Source organism: Rana temporaria, chromosome 1, assembly GCF_905171775.1.
Source record: "Rana temporaria chromosome 1, aRanTem1.1, whole genome shotgun sequence".
Classification (NCBI taxonomy): Eukaryota; Metazoa; Chordata; class Amphibia; order Anura; family Ranidae; genus Rana; species Rana temporaria.
The window spans coordinates 4,616,251-4,635,306 of NC_053489.1; the positions used below are offsets into that span (position 1 = coordinate 4,616,251).

At 47.1% G+C, this 19,056-nt stretch overlaps 1 protein-coding gene across 1 annotated transcript in view; it reads right to left on the reverse strand.

The window, feature by feature from the left end:
• Positions 1-1,464: 1,464 nt before the first annotated feature.
• Positions 1,465-19,056, reverse strand: part of LOC120925118 (taste receptor type 1 member 3-like) — a 45,156-nt gene continuing 27,564 nt past the window's right edge. The window contains exons 5-7 of the mRNA XM_040335992.1: positions 17,515-17,997; positions 7,649-7,750; positions 1,465-2,360 (exon numbers count right to left, since the gene is read on the reverse strand). Coding sequence (XP_040191926.1) covers positions 1,465-2,360; positions 7,649-7,750; positions 17,515-17,997 — 1,481 coding nt within the window. The remainder of the gene's footprint in view (positions 2,361-7,648; positions 7,751-17,514; positions 17,998-19,056) is intronic.

Below are 19,056 nucleotides of genomic sequence, written 5' to 3' on the forward strand. Positions count from 1 at the left end.
AGCATTCCTGTTTACCTACCTGACACCTGCTACCTGATTGACTTCCGTTCCTGTGAACCCGGCTTGTCTCTGACCCTTTTGATCTCCGCCTGCCGTGACCTCCAGCTTGTCTGACTCTGCTTCTGCCTCCTCCTTCTAACTGTTTGCTGCCCGCCTGTTACCGATCCGGCTTGAACTATGACTCTGCTGCTGCCTCTCCTCTGTACCTGATCCGCCCGCCTGTGTCTGACCCGGCCCGCCTGACCCTGCCTGTACCAGCACTACAGTACACCTCCCTCCTGCTGATTGTTTCCGGCTACCTGCACCAAGCTCCAGTTGTCTGCTGTCCTGCTGTTCCAGCATCACCGGCATCTCCTTGGAGCCTACAGGAAACTACCGCAGTCCCTGCACAGAATCTCTATCTATACTCTGAACTCCAGCGCTCCCTGTCTACTCTACCAGGGGTTCCGGAGTCAGAGGAGCAAGAGTAGCCGCTCCCTGCACGTCAGGCTCTGCTCAGTGAGAGAGAGAGAGAAAGAGAGACTTGTAAAGCGCAACACATGCGAACTGAATCGTCTCTGGGCGCTGTATCCATTTCATGGGTAAGGAACCCCTTGACCTCAGAAGAGATGGGTTTTAATCTTTCTCCTGAAGAAGTGCCAAGTGGTCCGACTCCAGTCGGATGGTGGTTGGTAGTGCATTCCACAGGCCAGGTCCCTGGACTGCAAATCTTCGATCTCCTTTGGACTTGTATCTGGCCTTGGGTATCTGGAGGAGGTTTTGATTGGTGGATCGCAGAATGCGATTGGGGTTATGGGCTTTTATTTTTTCGCATAGATATTGGGGGGCTCAGTACCAGGTACGTGACAGGCACCCAGCGGCAAGCAGCAGGGACTGGTGTGATCTTCACTCTCCAGATAGTGACGCCACTCCTTTCCTTCTACGCATGTGGCTCATGCAAAGGGAGTGACAGCAGCACCGCATCTGGTGGCAGGCTATGGGTTGAAAGCGGCTCTGCATCTGGTGGCAAGTGGAACATTCACCTGACAAATAACCCGCTGCCAAATTCCCCATCAACCCCGAGACTACATTTCCCCCGCCCCCCTCATTTTTTTGGGGGGAAGGTGAGAGAGGGGGTGTGTCCCTGAATAGCAGTTTGGAAATGTGGTTGCCCTAGTTAAAGGAGGCAATACACGGTATTAAGAGTTGGGGTATGTAAACTTTTGATCAAGGTCATTTGGGTCGTTTCTGCTGTTATTATGATTTAAAAAGAGTAAACACAGTTGATTGATAATAAGTGGCTTCAGATATATATATATATATATATATATATATATATATATATATATATATATATATATATATATATATATATATATATATATATATATATATATATTCTCAATACACTAGCAAAAATACTGAAATTAACAATAATAGAGATAATGCTATGACTACTGGTAACCCAGTGTTGCTCCACACATATTAGTGGTGGATAAATGGTTTTGTATTCAGGTCGGGTCTGAACAGAATTATGTAACATTTTGGGAAAAATATACAGCCAAGAAGTCCAGAACTTGAGGCCATTATAGCAAAAACCTCCACAGCCACCATGTATTTCCCTCTGGTGCTCAGATAGGCCGGGATCATGGCAATCCAGACACTGCAGAACACCAGCATGCTGAAGGTGATGTACTGGGCCTCATTAAAACTGTCTGGTAATGTCCGGGCTAAAAAAGCAATAATGAAGCTCACAGCTGCCAGAAGCCCCATATATCCCAGGACAGAGTAGAAGCCGATCACTGAACCCTCATTACACTGAATGATGATCTTCCCCTGATAAGAGTAAGTGTCCCGATCCTGGAAGGGGGGAGAAATAGACAACCAAGTGACACAGATTAGGACTTGGACCAGTGAGAAGACACAAATGATAAAATTGGACAGTTTGGCTCCCATCCATTTCCTCCAGGGACTCCCAGGTTTGGTGGCTTTAAAAGCAATACACACCATGATACTTTTGGCAAGTAGAGAAGAGACGGCAACTGAGAAGATGACACCAAAAGAGGTGACACGGAGCATGCAGGTCACATCTACTGGATGGCCGAGGAACAAGAAGACACAGAGGAAGCTCAGCATGATGGAGACCAGCAGAAGATAGCTCAGGTCACGGTTATTGGCTTTAACAATGGGGGTGTCCTGGTAATGTATAAATATCACCAATATTAAACCAGTCAGAAGACAAGAGAGGATGGAGACAGCTGAAAATACTCCAACAATGGGATCATCAGTGTAGGAGAGAAATTCCACCACTCTTGGAACACACCAATCCTTCTTCTCATTTGGCCAATCATCATCAGGACATTTCATGCAGTTTTCACTGTCTGTAGAAGGAAAAATACAAACACAATGAGCATCGGGGGTCAGAACTACTGAGATAATGAGTTGTCTTGGGTTGTCTCACAGCTAACAATGGGATTTATATTGCCCTGTACACCCGACCCGTTTTTCCCCTCGGAAAAAAACTTCTAAATTTTTTCCAACAGAGTTCTGACGAAATTCCACTCAAGCTGTCTTGCATACACACGATCACACCAAATTCCGACCGTCAAGAACGTGGTGACGTACAACACTATGACGAGCCAAGAAAAATTAAGTTCAATGCTTCCAAACATGCGTCGACTTGATTCCGAGCATGCGTGGTTTTTAGTCCATCGAAATTGCATCCAGACAACATCTCCCCCTCTACGGAAATGTGGAGGGATGGGGAAGCCATTCATCACCACACCATCCACAGTACTTGTACCATGCCTGCAGTCTCTCTGACCCTCTCTCTGTCATGCCTATAGTCTCTCTGACCCTCTTTCTGTCATGCCTGCAGTCTCTCTGACCCTCTCTCTGTCATGCATGCAGTCTCTCTGACCCTCTCTCTGTCATGCCTGCAGTCTCTCTGACCCTCTCCCTGTCATGCCTGCAGTCTCTCTGACCCTCTCCCTGTCATGCCTGCAGTCTCTCTGACCATCTCCCTGTCATGCCTGCAGTCTCTCTAACCCTCTCCCTGTCATGCCTGCAGTCTCTCTGACTCTCTCCCTGTCATGCCTGCAGTCTCTCTGACCCTCTCCATGTCATGCCTGCAGTTTTTCTGACCCTCTTCCTGTCATGCCTGCAGTCTCTCTGGCCCTCTCCCTGTCATGCCTGCAGTCTCTCTGACCCTCTCCCTGTCATGCCTGCAGTCTGTCTGACCCTCTCCTTGCCATGCCTGCAGTCTCTCTGACCCTCTCCTTGCCATGTCTGCAGTCTCTCTGACCCTCTCCTTGCCATATCTGCAGTCTCTCTGACCCTCTCCTTGCCATGTCTGCAGTCTCTCTGACCCTCTCCTTTCCATGTCTGCAGTCTCTCTGACCCTCTCCTTATCATGTCTGCAGTCTCTCTGGTCCTCTCCTGTAGTATGTCTGCAGTTTTTCTGACCCTCTCCGGTTGTGTTTCTACAGTGGGCACAGAAATGTTTGGCCAGGGTCCAATTAACATTATACGACCCTGTATAACATGTATGATCTGAATAAAATATGATCATTTACAAGGGGCGTGGTTGGGCGGGGCAACTGGAGGCGAGTAATTCTTAAGGCCTGGCTAGTAGCTCAGGACTTGACATTTTGAGCCCTGGTTAGTTAGTTAGTTAGTTATTCTTTCTAATTTTGTAATTTTCTTTCTTATTTTCCAATTTTCTAATCATCTAATTTTCAAATTAACAAATTTACAAATCTACGAATTTTCGAGATTACAAATTTCCAAATTTTAGAATTTACGAATTTAAGAATTGTGAATTACCCAAAAAACAAAAACAAATTAAACTGAAATACCGAAGTTACGAATTATCCAAAATAACGAATGCCGTATCTAAACGAATGGAACATAACAAATTAATAATTATAAATAACAATAATAAAAACGTTTTATTATTATTATTATTATTATGTATTATTAATGTGTTCCGCTACATTTGTATAGATATGGCATTCGTTATTTCGGATAATTTGTAACTTCCGATAAATTCGTATTTGTTATGTTCACTAACAGACAAATATGAAATGAAAATTACAATACCTATAATTGAATAGTTGGTTATTAGTTAGTTAGAAATTCTTTCGAATTTTTTGATTTTCTTTCGTATTTTCCGATTTTCGAATCATCTCATTTTCAAATTAACGAATTTATGAATTTACAAATCTACGAATTTTCGAGATTACAAATTTTAGAATTTACGAATTTTACGAATTGTGATCATAACGACTTACCCCCCCCCAAAAAATGAATGAAAAACAAACACATTTTTCAGCAGTGCACATGTCTAATCATAACTACGATTCCCATGATGCTTTGTGTTGGTGCACAGTCATGGAATGCAGTAAAGGACTCCCGGCTGGAGTCCAGTGACACAGTGTGACAAGGCAGGTTGAGTTGAGAGCAACGCCTGGAGTTAAAGCGGAGGTTCACCCTAAAAACATGTATATAACATTACATTATGCATACTTCCAACATTTGCAGCATGCTGTTTGTTTTTTGTTTTTTGCTGTACATACCATATTATTGCTATTTTCCACCCGGCTTCCGGGTGCTCACTCCTGCGGGAGTCGGCGTTCCTATGCAGAGGCGCAGTGTCATATGGGACTTCGTCCAGATGATTGACGTCTTGAGAAAAACTTCCCCCCGGCGGATAAGGCGTGTCACGAGTTTCCAAAAATAGCCGAACTGCGAGTCGGCTCTATACGGCGCTATACGGCGCTTGCGCACCGACTAGGAGCCGTGTAGAGCTGACTGCGCAGGCGCCGTATAGAGCCGACTCGCAGTTAGGCTATTTTCGTAAACTCGTGACGTGCCTTATCCGCTGGCGGGGACGTTTTTCTCAAGACGTCAATCATCTGGGCGAAGTCCCACATGACACTGCGCCTCTGCATAGGAACGCCTACTCCCGCGTGAGTGTGTACCTGGAAGCCGGGTGGAAAATAGCAATAATACGGTATGTACAGCAAAAAAAAAAAAACAACATACTGTAAATGTTGGAAGTATGCAGAATGTAATGTTATATACATGTTTTTAGGGTGAACCTCCACTTTAAGGCAGTGGGCTGAGGTGTGGGCAGCAGAAAGGGAGACTTCTATAGCAATTAATGGAGCTGAGAGTCATAAGGTGAGCTGCCTGAGCACTGCAGAGGAAATTCATGGTGATTATTTAGCGACTGCCTTACAATTTTTTTGTGTGTGTGTGCTGCATGGTTATGTGAGTGCCACCTCTGGCTGCTTCACAGTAGCAATAGGAGGAAGGAGATGGACAGCCGCACTCCGAAATAACTTTTCAAAAAAGTTGTATTTTATTTTCAAGCAGGAACATGCATAATCACCACAACCATAAACCAGGACAGCCGACTAGTTTCGCACTCTTGCTAGTGCTTAATCATTAAGCACTAGCCATTAAGCCACTAGTTCTATGCTGGGGGAATTGGACTGGAAGGAAGTTATGTCTGGGGGGAGGACTAAGGATATGGGCTGGCAGGGGGGTCTGTACTGGGGGGAGGGTCTTTACTGCGCAAGGGGGTCTATCCTTAGTGGAGAGGGATGTCAGCACTGAGGCAAGAATGTCTGTACTGAGGGAGTCTATGCTTAGTGGAGAGGAGGGTCTATACTGAGGGACGGGGTCATACTTAGTGGAGAGGGAGGTCTGTACTGAGGGACGGGGTTATACTTAGTGGAGAGGGAGGTCTGTACTGAGGGACGGGGTCGTACCTAGTGGAGAGAGAGGTCTGTACTGAGGAACAGGGTCATACTTAGTGGAGAGGGAGGTCTGTACTGAGGGACAGAGTCGCACTTAGTGGAGAGGGAGGTCTGTACTAAGGGTCGGGGTCGTACTTAGTGGAGAGGGAGGTCTGTAATGAGGGTCGGGGTCATACTTAGTGGAGAGGGAAGTCTGTACTGAGGGACGGAGTCGTACTTAGTGGAGTGGGTGGTCTGTACTGAGGGACCGAGTCATACTTAGTGGAGAGGGAGGTCTGTACTGAGGGACCGAGTCGTACTTAGTGGAGAGGGAGGTCTGTACTGAGGGACGGGGTCGTACTTAGTGGAGAGGGAGGTCTGTATTGAGGGACGGGGTCGTACTTAGTGGAGAGGGAGGTCTGCACTGAGGGACGGAGTCATACTTAGTGGAGAGGGAGGTCTGTACTGAGGGACGGGGTCGTACTTAGTGGAGAGGGAGGTCTGTACTGAGGGTCGGGCTCGGGGTCATACTTAGTGGAGAGGGAGGTCTGTACTGAGGGTCTGGGTCGTACTTAGTGGACAGGGAGGTCTGTACTGAGGGAAGGGGTCGTTCTTAGTGGAGAGGGAGGTCTGTACTGAGGGACGGGGTTGTACTTAGTGGAGAGGTAGGTCTGTACTAAGGGACGGGGTCATACTCAGTGGAGAGGGAGGTTTTTACTGAGGGACAGGGTCGTACTTAATGGAGAGGGAGGTCTGTGCTGAGGGAAGGGGTCGTTCTTAGTGGAGAGGGAGGTCTGTACTGAGGGACAGGGTCATACTTAGTGGAGAGGGAGGTCTGTACTGAGGGACGGGGTCATACATAGTGGAGAGGGAGGTTTGTACTGAGCTACTGGGTCCACCAGCAATTGTAGTCGGGTAGCTTTAGGTGCAAACTGTGCAGAGGACACAGTACACCAAGTGAAAATACTTGCAGATCCCTGCCTGTGGTATTCGTATAAGAATACCAGCAATTGTAGTCAGGTAGCTTTAGGTGCACACTGTGCAAAGACACAGTACACTAACTGACAATACTTTCAGATCCCTGCCTGTGGTATTAGTATGAGAACACTGGCAATTGTAGTCAGGTAGCTTTAGGTGCCCACTGTGCAGAGGACACCGTACAACAAGTGAAAATACTTTCAGATCCCTGCCTGTGGTATTAGTATGAGAACACCAGCAATTGTATTTGGGTAAGCTTTAGGTGCACACTGTGCAAAGGACACTAAAACTGAATAATGGAGGTCCCTGCCGTTATTTGTATGAGAACACAAGCAATTGTATTCAGGTAAGCTGTGCAAGGGACATAGTACACTAAGTGAAAATACTGCAGCTAGCACAATCACCTGACTGCCTGTCAGTATATTAGGAATAGCATACAGGAACGGATCTAGCTAAACTGAATACAGTGTATAAATATATATACAACCCCATGGGATGCATATATATCGTCTACGCACTGTAACAACAGCTAACTGACTCGCTTGCCTGCCCTTCCTAACTCAATTGAAATGACACTCTCTCTCTCTCTCTCTGTCTGTCGTTCACCAACACCGCAACACACTACACAAGGCCGACTTCCAGGCGGCCTTATATAGTGTGGGGCATGTACTAAATCCCCTGAGACATAATTGGCCAAAGCCACCCTGCCTTTGGCCAATTACGGCTCTCTGTACAGACAGCGCTCATAGTGCATGCTTGGTCAATCATTAGCCAGCAATGCACTGCGATGCCGCAGTGAATTATGGGATGTGACGCGCCACTCAAATTTGGTGCGAACGGCCCATAACGTTCGCAATTCGACCAACGGTCAAACATACGATGTTCGAGTCAAACATGAGCTTGACTCGAACACGAAGCTCATCCCTACTAACAAATACAAACTCTACCGGAAATGTTAGAGATCTCTCCTTCTGGACATGAGACGCACTCATAGCAGCATTTGTGAATGAAAGATCCAAACTTTCTTCTACTTCCAGGTAAACAAGGATCTGAACATCGAGATACCGGAGGCTGAAATCACATAATATTATTATTATTATTATTTAATTATTATTATTATTATTATTATTATTATTATTATTATTATATTATTTCATATTTTATGAGGTTCTACAAACTAATGTCGCGTACACATGCTCGGAAATTTACGAAAACAAATGTTCGATGGGAGCCTTTTGTCGGAAATTTCTGTCGGAATTTCCGACAACAATAATTTGAGAGCTGGTTCTCAAATTTTCCGACAAAAAAAATCCGTTCTCATAAATTCCGATCATGTGTAGACAATTCCGACGCACAAAATTCCACACATGCTCTGAATCAAGTACGAGACGGAAGCGCTCGGTCTGGTAAAACTAGTGTTCGTAATGTTCGTTGCGCTGTAACGGGTTGAAAAGCAGGAATCGTCTCTCACCAAACTTCTACTAACACGACATTAGCAGAAGGAGCCCAAATGGTGGCGCAATTGGTATGGAACTTCCCTTTTATTGGGCCGTTGTACGTGACCGCGTTCTTGACTTTCGCAGTTTCTGACAACATTTGTGCAACCGTGTGTATGCAAGACATGTTTGAGCCAATATCCGTCAGAAAATGATCCACGGTTTTGTTGTCGGAATGTCCGATCGTGTGTACGAGGCATTAGTGTTACAAATAGGAATGAGATTTGGATTTGCCTCTACAATGGGTAAAATTCTGCAGGTCTGAGATCCATTCAGGCGGACAATATTTGGGATCTGTGTGTCTCCCAGAAGACAGCAGAAGGGGAACAGAGTAGGCGCCGGACATGGCGAAGGTCGCCGCGGTGACCTTTGCCCGGAAGTGGGAGCAAATACCTGTATTAGACAGGTATCTGCTCCCTCCTCCCACCTGAAAGGTGCCAAATGTGACAACGGAGGGGGAGGGGATTCCGAAAAGCGGAAGTTCCATTTTTGGGTGGAACTCCGCTTTAACCAATTCCCGTAGCTTTATTGCTACAGTGCTCTCCTGCTGCACTGGATCACATATACAGTGTATATATATATATACAGCCCTCAAAAATTCCACTCGCCTGCTAGCATTTGGCGAGTGGATATTTAGGTAGGGCGAGTGAAGAAGGCAGAAGCAGCCAGGATGCTGCTGAGGGCGGAGAAGAGGTGCTCGGTGGATTCTGAGGGGATAACCCCCAACCATCCTGGCTTGCTAGCAATGTCTGCTCTCACCCCTCCTCAATGCAGACAGGGATCGCACGCTTTTCCGGACAGCTCCGCCCTCCGCTCCTGCTCCCCGCTTTCTGCCCTGGTCTCAGCGGCTCCCCTGGTAAGAAATCCTGCAGCCCCTGTGTCATGTTTTTATTTGCAGCTTTTTTTGTGCGAGCGCCAGGCACCCAGGGCATATGCCCCACATTTGCTGGTGGGTGTCCCGACGTGCCGCCTCAACCGCCCGCATTGCTGTTTCAGTCCGAGGCGCCTTCTTTCTCTGCCTGTCGGGACTGTAGCATGGAGCCGAGTGAAGTGCTGTGAAACTTCTCCTCGGGTCTGTGCTACAGTAACGACAGTCGTAGCTCTGTCAGTGGCACTGTGCTGGAGAAAACAAAAAACAAACAGCATGGTGCTCGCTGCATTCTATATTTGCAAGATGTGACAGAGCTGCTGGGGGGGGGGGGGTATTCGTGAGACCTGGTTGTGTATTATTGAGAGACCTAGGGGGGTATTATTGAGAGAACAGGTGGGTATTATTGAGAGAGCTGGGTGTATTAGTGAGAGCACTGGGGGGGGCATTAGTGAGAGAGGTGGGGGGTATTAGTGAGAGACCTGGGGGGTATTAGTGAGAGAGCTGGGGGGATATTAGTGAGAGAGCTGGGGGGTATTAGTGAGAGAGCTGGGGGGTACTAGTGAGAGAGCTGGGGGGTATTAGTGAGAGAGCTGGGGGGTATTAGTGAGAGAGCTGGGGGGTATTAGTGAGAGAGCTGGGGGGTATTAGTGAGAGAGATGGGGGGTACTAGTGAGAGAGCTGGGGCAGCATTAGTGAGAGAGCTGGGACAGCATTAGTGAGAGAGCTGGGACAGCATTAGTGAGAGAGCTGGGACAGCATTAGTGAGAGAGCTGGGACAGCATTAGTGAGAGAGCTGGGGCAGCATTAGTGAGAGAGCTGGGGCAGCATTAGTGAGAGAGCTGGGACAGCATTAGTGAGAGAGCTGGGGCAGCATTAGTGAGAGAGCTGGGACAGCATTAGTGAGAGAGCTGGGACAGCATTAGTGAGAGAGCTGGGGGTATTTGGGGGCATTTGCAATCATTGCATACCCGTATATGATCTGGATAAAATATGATAATTTATAAGGGTGTTTAGGGGCGGGGCAACTAGTGGCGAGTAACTCTTAAGGCCTGGCGAGTAGCTGAGGACTTGAAATTTTGAGCCCTGTATATATATATATATATATATATATATATATATATATATATATATATATATTAGGGCTGTGGAAATTAAAGATTAATTCCTTAATTAATCGTAAGAAAATTTTGATCAATCAAAATTCTTTTGATCGGTACTAGTGATGCAATGGATCGTAAATATCACCACATGTGGATCGGCACACCACATGGACTGCAGAACTCCGCTGCTGCCTCGGCCATAGGAATGGCCGTGGCTTCAGCCTTGGTCCACCCGGCGGCGGCCTAGGTGAGCCTAGAGAGGCGCGCAGACGTCATCACCCGTCCTCAACTGCTCCTTTTTTCGGCCGGCTTCTCTGGTAAGACTAATGCCCCGTACACACCATCACTTTATGTGATGAAAAAAAACGACACTTTCTGTGAAGTAAAAAATTACGTTTTTGAAACTTCAATTTTCAAAGACGAAGTTGCCTACACACCATCGTTTTTCTCACAATGTTCTTGCAAAGTGAGGTTACGTTCCACCACGTTTTACCATTGAAGTAGCTTCTGGGCATGCGTGGATGAAAAAACGTCTTACAAAACGACGTTTTTTGCTACACACGGTCAATTTCTGTGAAGTAAAAAGTGCACTTTTGAAAAACGACACATAAAATTGAAGCATGCTTCAATTTTTTTTGGTCGTTTTTTACAAGACATAAAACGACGTTTTCCCCCACACACAGTCAATTAAAGTGACGTTTTTAAAAACGTCATTTTTTTTCATCACATAAAGTGATGGTGTGTACGGGGCATAAGACTAAGCAAGCACTAATCTTCCTATACAGTGGGGGGAGATGTCTGTGAATATTACAGTGGGGGAGATGTCTGTGGATATTACAGTGGGGGAGATGTCTGTGGATATTACAGTGGGGGGAGATGTCTGTGGATATTACAGTGGGGGAGATGTCTGTGGATATTACAGTGGGGGAGATGTCTGTGGATATTACAGTGGGGGGAGATGTCTGTGGATATTACAGTGGGGGAGATGTCTGTGGATATTACAGTGGGGAGAGGTCTGTGGATATTACAGTGGGGGAGATGTCTGTGGATATTACAGTGGGGGGAGATGTCTGTGGATATTACAGTGGGGGAGATGTCTGTGGATATTACAGTGGGGGAGATGTCTGTGGATATTACAGTGGGGGAGATGTCTGTGGATATTACAGTGGGGGAGATGTCTGTGGATATTACAGTGGGGGAGAGGTCTGTGGATATTACAGTGGGGGAGATGTCTGTGGATATTACAGTGGGGGAGAGGTCTGTGGATATTACAGTGGGGGAGATGTCTGTGGATATTACAGTGGGGAGATGTCTGTGGATATTACAGTGGGGAGATGTCTGTGGATATTACAGTGGGGAGATGTCTGTGGATATTACAGTGGGGGAGAGGTCTGTGGATATTACAGTGGGGAGATGTCTGTGGATATTACAGTGGGGGAGATGTCTGTGGATATTACAGTGGGGGAGAGGTCTGTGGATATTACAGTGGGGAGAGGTCTGTGGATATTACAGTGGGGGAGATGTCTGTGGATATTACAGTGGGGGAGATGTCTGTGGATATTACAGTGGGGAGATGTCTGTGGATATTACAGTGGGGGAGATGTCTGTGGATATTACAGTGGGGAGATGTCTGTGGATATTACAGTGGGGGAGAAGTCTGTGGATATTACAGTGGGGGAGAGGTCTGTGGATATTACAGTGGGGAGAGGTCTGTGGATATTACAGTGGGGGAGATGTCTGTGGATATTACAGTGGGGGAGATGTCTGTGGATATTACAGTGGGGAGATGTCTGTGGATATTACAGTGGGGGAGATGTATGTGGATATTACAGTGGGGAGAGGTCTGTGGATATTACAGTGGGGGAGATGTCTGTGGATATTACAGTGGGGAGATGTCTGTGGATATTACAGTGGGGGAGATGTCTGTGGATATTACAGTGGGGAGATGTCTGTAGATATTACAATAGGGGAGATGTCTGTGGATATTACAGTGGGGAGATGTCTGTGGATATTACAGTGGGGGAGATGTCTGTGGATATTACAGTGGGGAGATGTCTGTGGATATTACAGTGGGGGGAGATGTCTGTGGATATTACAGTGGGGGAGATGTCTGTGATATTACAGTGGGGGTGATTGTGGATATTACAGTGGGGAGATGTCTGTGGATATTACAGTGGGGAGATGTCTGTGGATATTACAGTGGGGAGATGTCTGTGGATATTACAGTGGGGGAGATGTCTGTGGATATTACAGTGGGGGAGATGTCTGTGGATATTACAGTGGGGGAGATGTCTGTGGATATTACAGTGGGGAGATGTCTGTGGATATTACAGTGGGGAGATGTCTGTGGATATTACAGTGGGGAGATGTCTGTGGATATTACAGTGGGGAGATGTATGTGGATATTACAGTGGGGGAGATGTCTGTGGATATTACAGTGGGGAGAGGTCTGTGGATATTACAGTGGGGAGAGGTCTGTGGATATTACAGTGGGGGAGATGTCTGTGGATATTACAGTGGGGGAGATGTCTGTGGATATTACAGTGGGGGAGAGGTCTGTGGATATTACAGTGGGGGAGATGTCTGTGGATATTACAGTGGGGGAGATGTCTGTGGATATTACAGTGGGGGAGATGTCTGTGGATATTACAGTGGGGAGATGTCTGTGGATATTACAGTGGGGGAGATGTCTGTGGATATTACAGTGGGGAGATGTCTGTGGATATTACAGTGGGGGAGATGTCTGTGGATATTACAGTGGGGAGATGTCTGTGGATATTACAGTGGGGGAGATGTCTGTGGATATTACAGTGGGGAGATGTCTGTGGATATTACAGTGGGGGAGAAGTCTGTGGATATTACAGTGGGGAGATGTCTGTGGATATTACAGTGGGGAGATGTATGTGGATATTACAGTGGGGAGATGTCTGTGGATATTACAGTGGGGGAGATGTCTGTGGATATTACAGTGGGGGAGATGTCTGTGGATATTACAGTGGGGGAGAGGTCTGTGGATATTACAGTGGGGAGAGGTCTGTGGATATTACAGTGGGGGAGATGTCTGTGGATATTACAGTGGGGGAGATGTCTGTGGATATTACAGTGGGGAGATGTCTGTGGATATTATAGTGGGGGAGATGTCTGTGGATATTACAGTGGGGAGATGTCTGTGGATATTACAGTGGGGAGATGTCTGTGGATATTACAGTGGGGAGATGTCTGTGGATATTACAGTGGGGGAGATGTCTGTGGATATTACAGTGGGGGAGATGTCTGTGGATATTACAGTGGGGGAGATGTCTGTGGATATTACAGTGGGGAGATGTATGTGGATATTACAGTGGGGAGATGTCTGTGGATATTACAGTGGGGGAGATGTCTGTGGATATTACAGTGGGGGAGATGTCTGTGGATATTACAGTGGGGAGATGTCTGTGGATATTACAGTGGGGAGAGGTCTGTGGATATTACAGTGGGGGAGAGGTCTGTGGATATTACAGTGGGGGAGATGTCTGTGGATATTACAGTGGGGAGATGTCTGTGGATATTACAGTGGGGGAGATGTCTGTGGATATTACAGTGGGGAGATGTCTGTGGATATTACAGTGGGGAGATGTCTGTGGATATTACAGTGGGGAGATGTCTGTGGATATTACAGTGGGGGAGAGGTCTGTGGATATTACAGTGGGGAGAGGTCTGTGGATATTACAGTGGGGAGATGTCTGTGGATATTACAGTGGGGGAGAGGTCTGTGGATATTACAGTGGGGAGAGGTCTGTGGATATTACAGTGGGGGAGATGTCTGTGGATATTACAGTGGGGGAGATGTCTGTGGATATTACAGTGGGGAGATGTCTGTGGATATTACAGTGGGGGAGATATCTGTGGATATTACAGTGGGGAGATGTCTGTGGATATTACAGTGGGGAGAAGTCTGTGGATATTACAGTGGGGAGAGGTCTGTGGATATTACAGTGGGGAGAGGTCTGTGGATATTACAGTGGGGGAGATGTCTGTGGATATTACAGTGGGGGAGATGTCTGTGGATATTACAGTGGGGAGATGTCTGTGGATATTACAGTGGGGGAGAGGTCTGTGGATATTACAGTGGGGAGAGGTCTGTGGATATTACAGTGGGGGAGATGTCTGTGGATATTACAGTGGGGAGATGTCTGTGGATATTACAGTGGGGGAAATGTCTGTGGATATTACAGTGGGGGAGATGTCTGTGGATATTACAGTGGGGGAGATGTCTGTGGATATTACAGTGGGGAGAGGTCTGTGGATATTACAGTGGGGGAGATGTCTGTGGATATTACAGTGGGGAGATGTCTGTGGATATTACAGTGGGGGAGAAGTCTGTGGATATTACAGTGGGAAGATGTCTGTGGATATTACAGTGGGGAGATGTATGTGGATATTACAGTGGGGAGATGTCTGTGGATATTACAGTGGGGGAGATGTCTGTGGATATTACAGTGGGGGAGATGTCTGTGGATATTACAGTGGGGGAGAGGTCTGTGGATATTACAGTGGGGAGAGGTCTGTGGATATTACAGTGGGGGAGATGTCTGTGGATATGGCAGTGGGGGAGATGTCTGTGGATATTACAGTGGGGAGATGTCTGTGGATATTATAGTGGGGGAGATGTCTGTGGATATTACAGTGGGGAGATGTCTGTGGATATTATAGTGGGGGGAGATGTCTGTGGATATTACAGTGGGGGAGATGTCTGTGGATATTACAGTGGGGAGATGTCTGTGGATATTACAGCAGGGAGATGTCTGTGGATATTACAGTGGGGAGATGTATGTGGATATTACAGTGAGGAGATGTCTGTGGATATTACAGTGGGGGAGAGGTCTGTGGATATTACAGTGGGGAGAGGTCTTTGGATATTACAGTGGGGGAGATGTCTGTGGATATTACAGTGGGGAGATGTCTGTGGATATTACAGTGGGGGGAGATGTCTGTGGATATTACAGTGGGGAGATGTCTGTGGATATTACAGTGGGGGAGATGTCTGTGGATATTACAGTGGGGGGAGATGTCTGTGGATATTACAGTGGGGGAGATGTCTGTGAATATTACAGTGGGGGTGATTGTGGATATTACAGTGGGGAGATGTCTGTGGATATTACAGTGGGGGAGATGTCTGTGGATATTACAGTGGGGAGATGTCTGTGGATATTACAGTGGGGAGATGTCTGTGGATATTACAGTGGGGGAGATGTCTGTGGATATTACAGTGGGGGGAGATGTCTGTGGATATTACAGTGGGGGAGATGTCTGTGGATATTACAGTGGGGAGATGTCTGTGGATATTACAGTGGGGAGATGTCTGTGGATATTACAGTGGGGGTGATTGTGGATATTACAGTGGGGGTGATTGTGGATATTACAGTGGGGTAGATGTCTGTGGATATTACAGTGGGGGAGATCTCGTCTGTGGATATTACAGTGGGGAGATGTCTGTGGATTACAGTGGGGGAGATGTCTGTGGATATTACAGTGGGGGAGATGTCTGTGGATATTACAGTGGGGGAGATGTCTGTGGTGGATATTACAGTGGGGGAGATGTCTATGGATTACAGTGGGGGAGATGTCTGTGGATATTACAGTGGGGGAGATGTCTGTGGATATTACAGTGGGGAGATGTCTGTGGATATTACAGTGGGGAGATGTCTGTGGATATTACAGTGGGGGTGATTGTGGATATTACAGTGGGGGTGATTGTGGATATTACAGTGGGGTAGATGTCTGTGGATATTACAGTGGGGGAGATCTCGTCTGTGGATATTACAGTGGGGAGATGTCTGTGGATTACAGTGGGGGAGATGTCTGTGGATATTACAGTGGGGGAGATGTCTGTGGATATTACAGTGGGGGAGATGTCTATGGATATTACAGAAAAGAATATCTCCTATACCTGTATGGTTTAGGAGATATTCCCCTTGCGATTAGCCGCTGACTTCAGCGGCACATGCGCTCCGGGGATTCTTGGCTGAAAGTTCGACAGAAACGCCGGTCCTTGCCGGAAAGAAGTGACAACATTGCGGCTCCGGCCACTCACAGTGCCGGAGCCACGATAACCGGAAGAAACGCAGAGGCAAAATGTCAGCTCCCTCGGTGTGGGCCGGGTGAGATACCGACGCCTCGTTATAAGGTAAGTATTTCATAATGAGCTAGTTTGTTATGCATAGGTCAGGGGGTTTACTGCCGCTTTTAATATTGACCTGATCTGTTCTTGGCCTAATCCATACATTGCCCAATCTTTTCTTAGCCCGATCTGTACTTGGCCTGATATGTTCCTGGCCTGATCTATATTGGTCTGATCCGTTCTTGGACTGATCTGTCCTTGGCCTAATCTGTACTTGGGTCGATCTGTACTTGGGTCAATCTGTACTTGGCCTAATCTGTACTTGGGTCGATCTGTCCTTGGCCTGGTCTGTCCTTGGCCTGGTCTGTCCTTGGCCTAGTCTGTCCTTAGCCTGGTCTGTTCTTGGCCTGGTCTGTTCTTGGCCTGGTCTGTCCTTGGCCTAATCTGTAGTTTTGTAGATCTGTCCTTGGCCTGGTCTGTTCTTGGCCTGGTCTGTTCTTGGCCTGGTCTGTTCTTGGCCTAATCTGTAGTTTTGTAGATCTGTCCTTGGCCTGGTCTGTTCTTGGCCTGGTCTGTCCTTGGCCTGGTCTCTCCTTGGTCTGTGCCCCATGAGGAAGCGAGTTTTCGCGAAACCGGTCGGGCGTAACGTGTGTCGCATCGGATCACCCCCCGTTGAGTGCACTATTCCTACCTATTGGACGGGTGTTTTTTGGATTGCTTCCGGCCGTAGCGCCAATTTGACACGCCTAATTTACACTGCATCCATGTAAGTGTGTTTTTGTCTTCTTTTTAATAAATTTTATCTATGGTATCACACTATTGCGGTCCTTCTATATTTTCCATGGTATTCGTCATCCAAGTATCCCATACATTGGTTTGAGATGGGGTCAGACGTCATACTCAGCCCATCCACATCCCAACTACCACAGGGTTAATCCAAACGCCTTCTGGGGTCTTCTTTTAATTAAGAGACCGCCGGTTTTCTGGTAAGCAGACACACTATTTCTATGGTGGAGGATCTCTTTCCTTTTGGATTGTCACTATTGAATACGACCGACACCTGTGGACTGTGTTCAAATTATTATTTTTCACTGCACTGGTGAACAGGATCTACGTTGTTTTCTTCATTCTCCATAGACTATGTTCATTGTCATATTTTTTCTATTTTTGCATGTATTTTAATATTCATGGATTATTTATCTCATGATCCTCAGGATTATTTATATACCTTTTTAATTTAGCGCACCTTGTTTTTTTCCTTTTCCTGTCCTTGGTCTGGTCTGTTCTTGGCTTAATCTATACTTGGGTCGATCTGTTCTTGGCCTGGTCTGTCCTTGGCCTGGTCTGTCCTTGGCCTGGTCTGTCCTTGGTCTGGTCTGTCCTTGGTCTGGTCTGTCCTTGGCCTGGTCTGTCCTTGGCCTGGTCTGTCCTTGGTCTGGTCTGTCCTTGGCCTGGTCTGTCCTTGGCCTGGTCTGTCCTTGGCCTGGTCTGTTCTTGGCCTGGTCTGTCCTTGGTCTGGTCTGTTCTTGGCTTAATCTATACTTGGGTCGATCTGTTCTTGGCCTGGTCTGTCCTTGGCCTGTTCTGTCCTTGGTCTGGTCTGTCCTTGGCCTGGTCTGTCCTTGGCCTGGTCTGTCCTTGGCCTGGTCTGTCCTTGGACTGGTCTGTCCTTGGCCTGGTCTGTTCTTGGCCTGATCTGTTCTTGGCCTGATCTGTACTTTTGGGGAGGCTGTCCACAAGATTTTGAAGTGTTTGAGAAGCCATGGCTTGCAGTCTCCACTCTAATTTATCCCAAATGTGTTCAGGTTGAGGTCAGGACTCTGTGCAAGTCAGTCAAGTTCCTCCACCCCAAACTCGCTCATCCATGTCTTTATGGACCTTGCTTTGTGTACTGTGATCCCCCTCCTTCTGAGGGACGTTCCTGAATGTCCACCAGTGTTGGTGATCGCCAGTATTTTTACCGGCAGCCAATAAAAAACAGGCAATTTTCTCCTGCCAGTAAAAGTAAAAGGTTGCCAGTAAAAAATAGGGCTGTGATGCTCGGCTTGGTCCGGAGCCGGCTGGCACCATCCAAGTGCCTGCTACAGTGTGATCGGAAAACTCTGGTGGAGGCGTTGCCTGAGCATGTCGCGTGATGTCATGGTGCAATGGAGCCAAGCAGAGCGGCCAGAGCCTCGTGTGCCGGTCTGCGGTATGCGAGCAAGGCAGGCTGGGACCAGGACCGTCAGTGCTGTTTGGACTGGAGTGGACTGAAGGGACCCCTGGGCTTGAGGAGAGACTGTCTCTGTGACTCAGGAGAGGACATGTCACGTCGGTGAGGTGTCATCATCATCTGTGCTGCTACACACTGCTGTCAGTGTCACTGTGAGAGTAAATTTTCTGTATGTGTGCCGCCCATTCTAATTTCTTGCCCTCCTGAGGCCGGTCCCTGAGCTACTTACTATATAAAAAAAATAAAAATTATGTTTTTTGCCTTATTATCTACCTTAAATCATATTGCTAATTGCATATTGTACCGTATATACTCAAGTATAAGCCGAGGCACCTAATTTTACCACAAAAAACTGGGAAAAAAATATTGACTTGAGTATAAGCCTAGGGTGTCCATCTGCATGCCTCACTGTGCCTCACTTTGCCTCACTGTGCCCATGCCTCACTGTGCCCATGCCTCACTGTGTCCATGACTAGACTGACATTTAACATGGGAGTCTATGGACACTTGTAGAGGAGAAATGGGGCTACATGTGTGCCAAGTTCCGGGGGACCTACGCCCGGTAGGGTGACCACG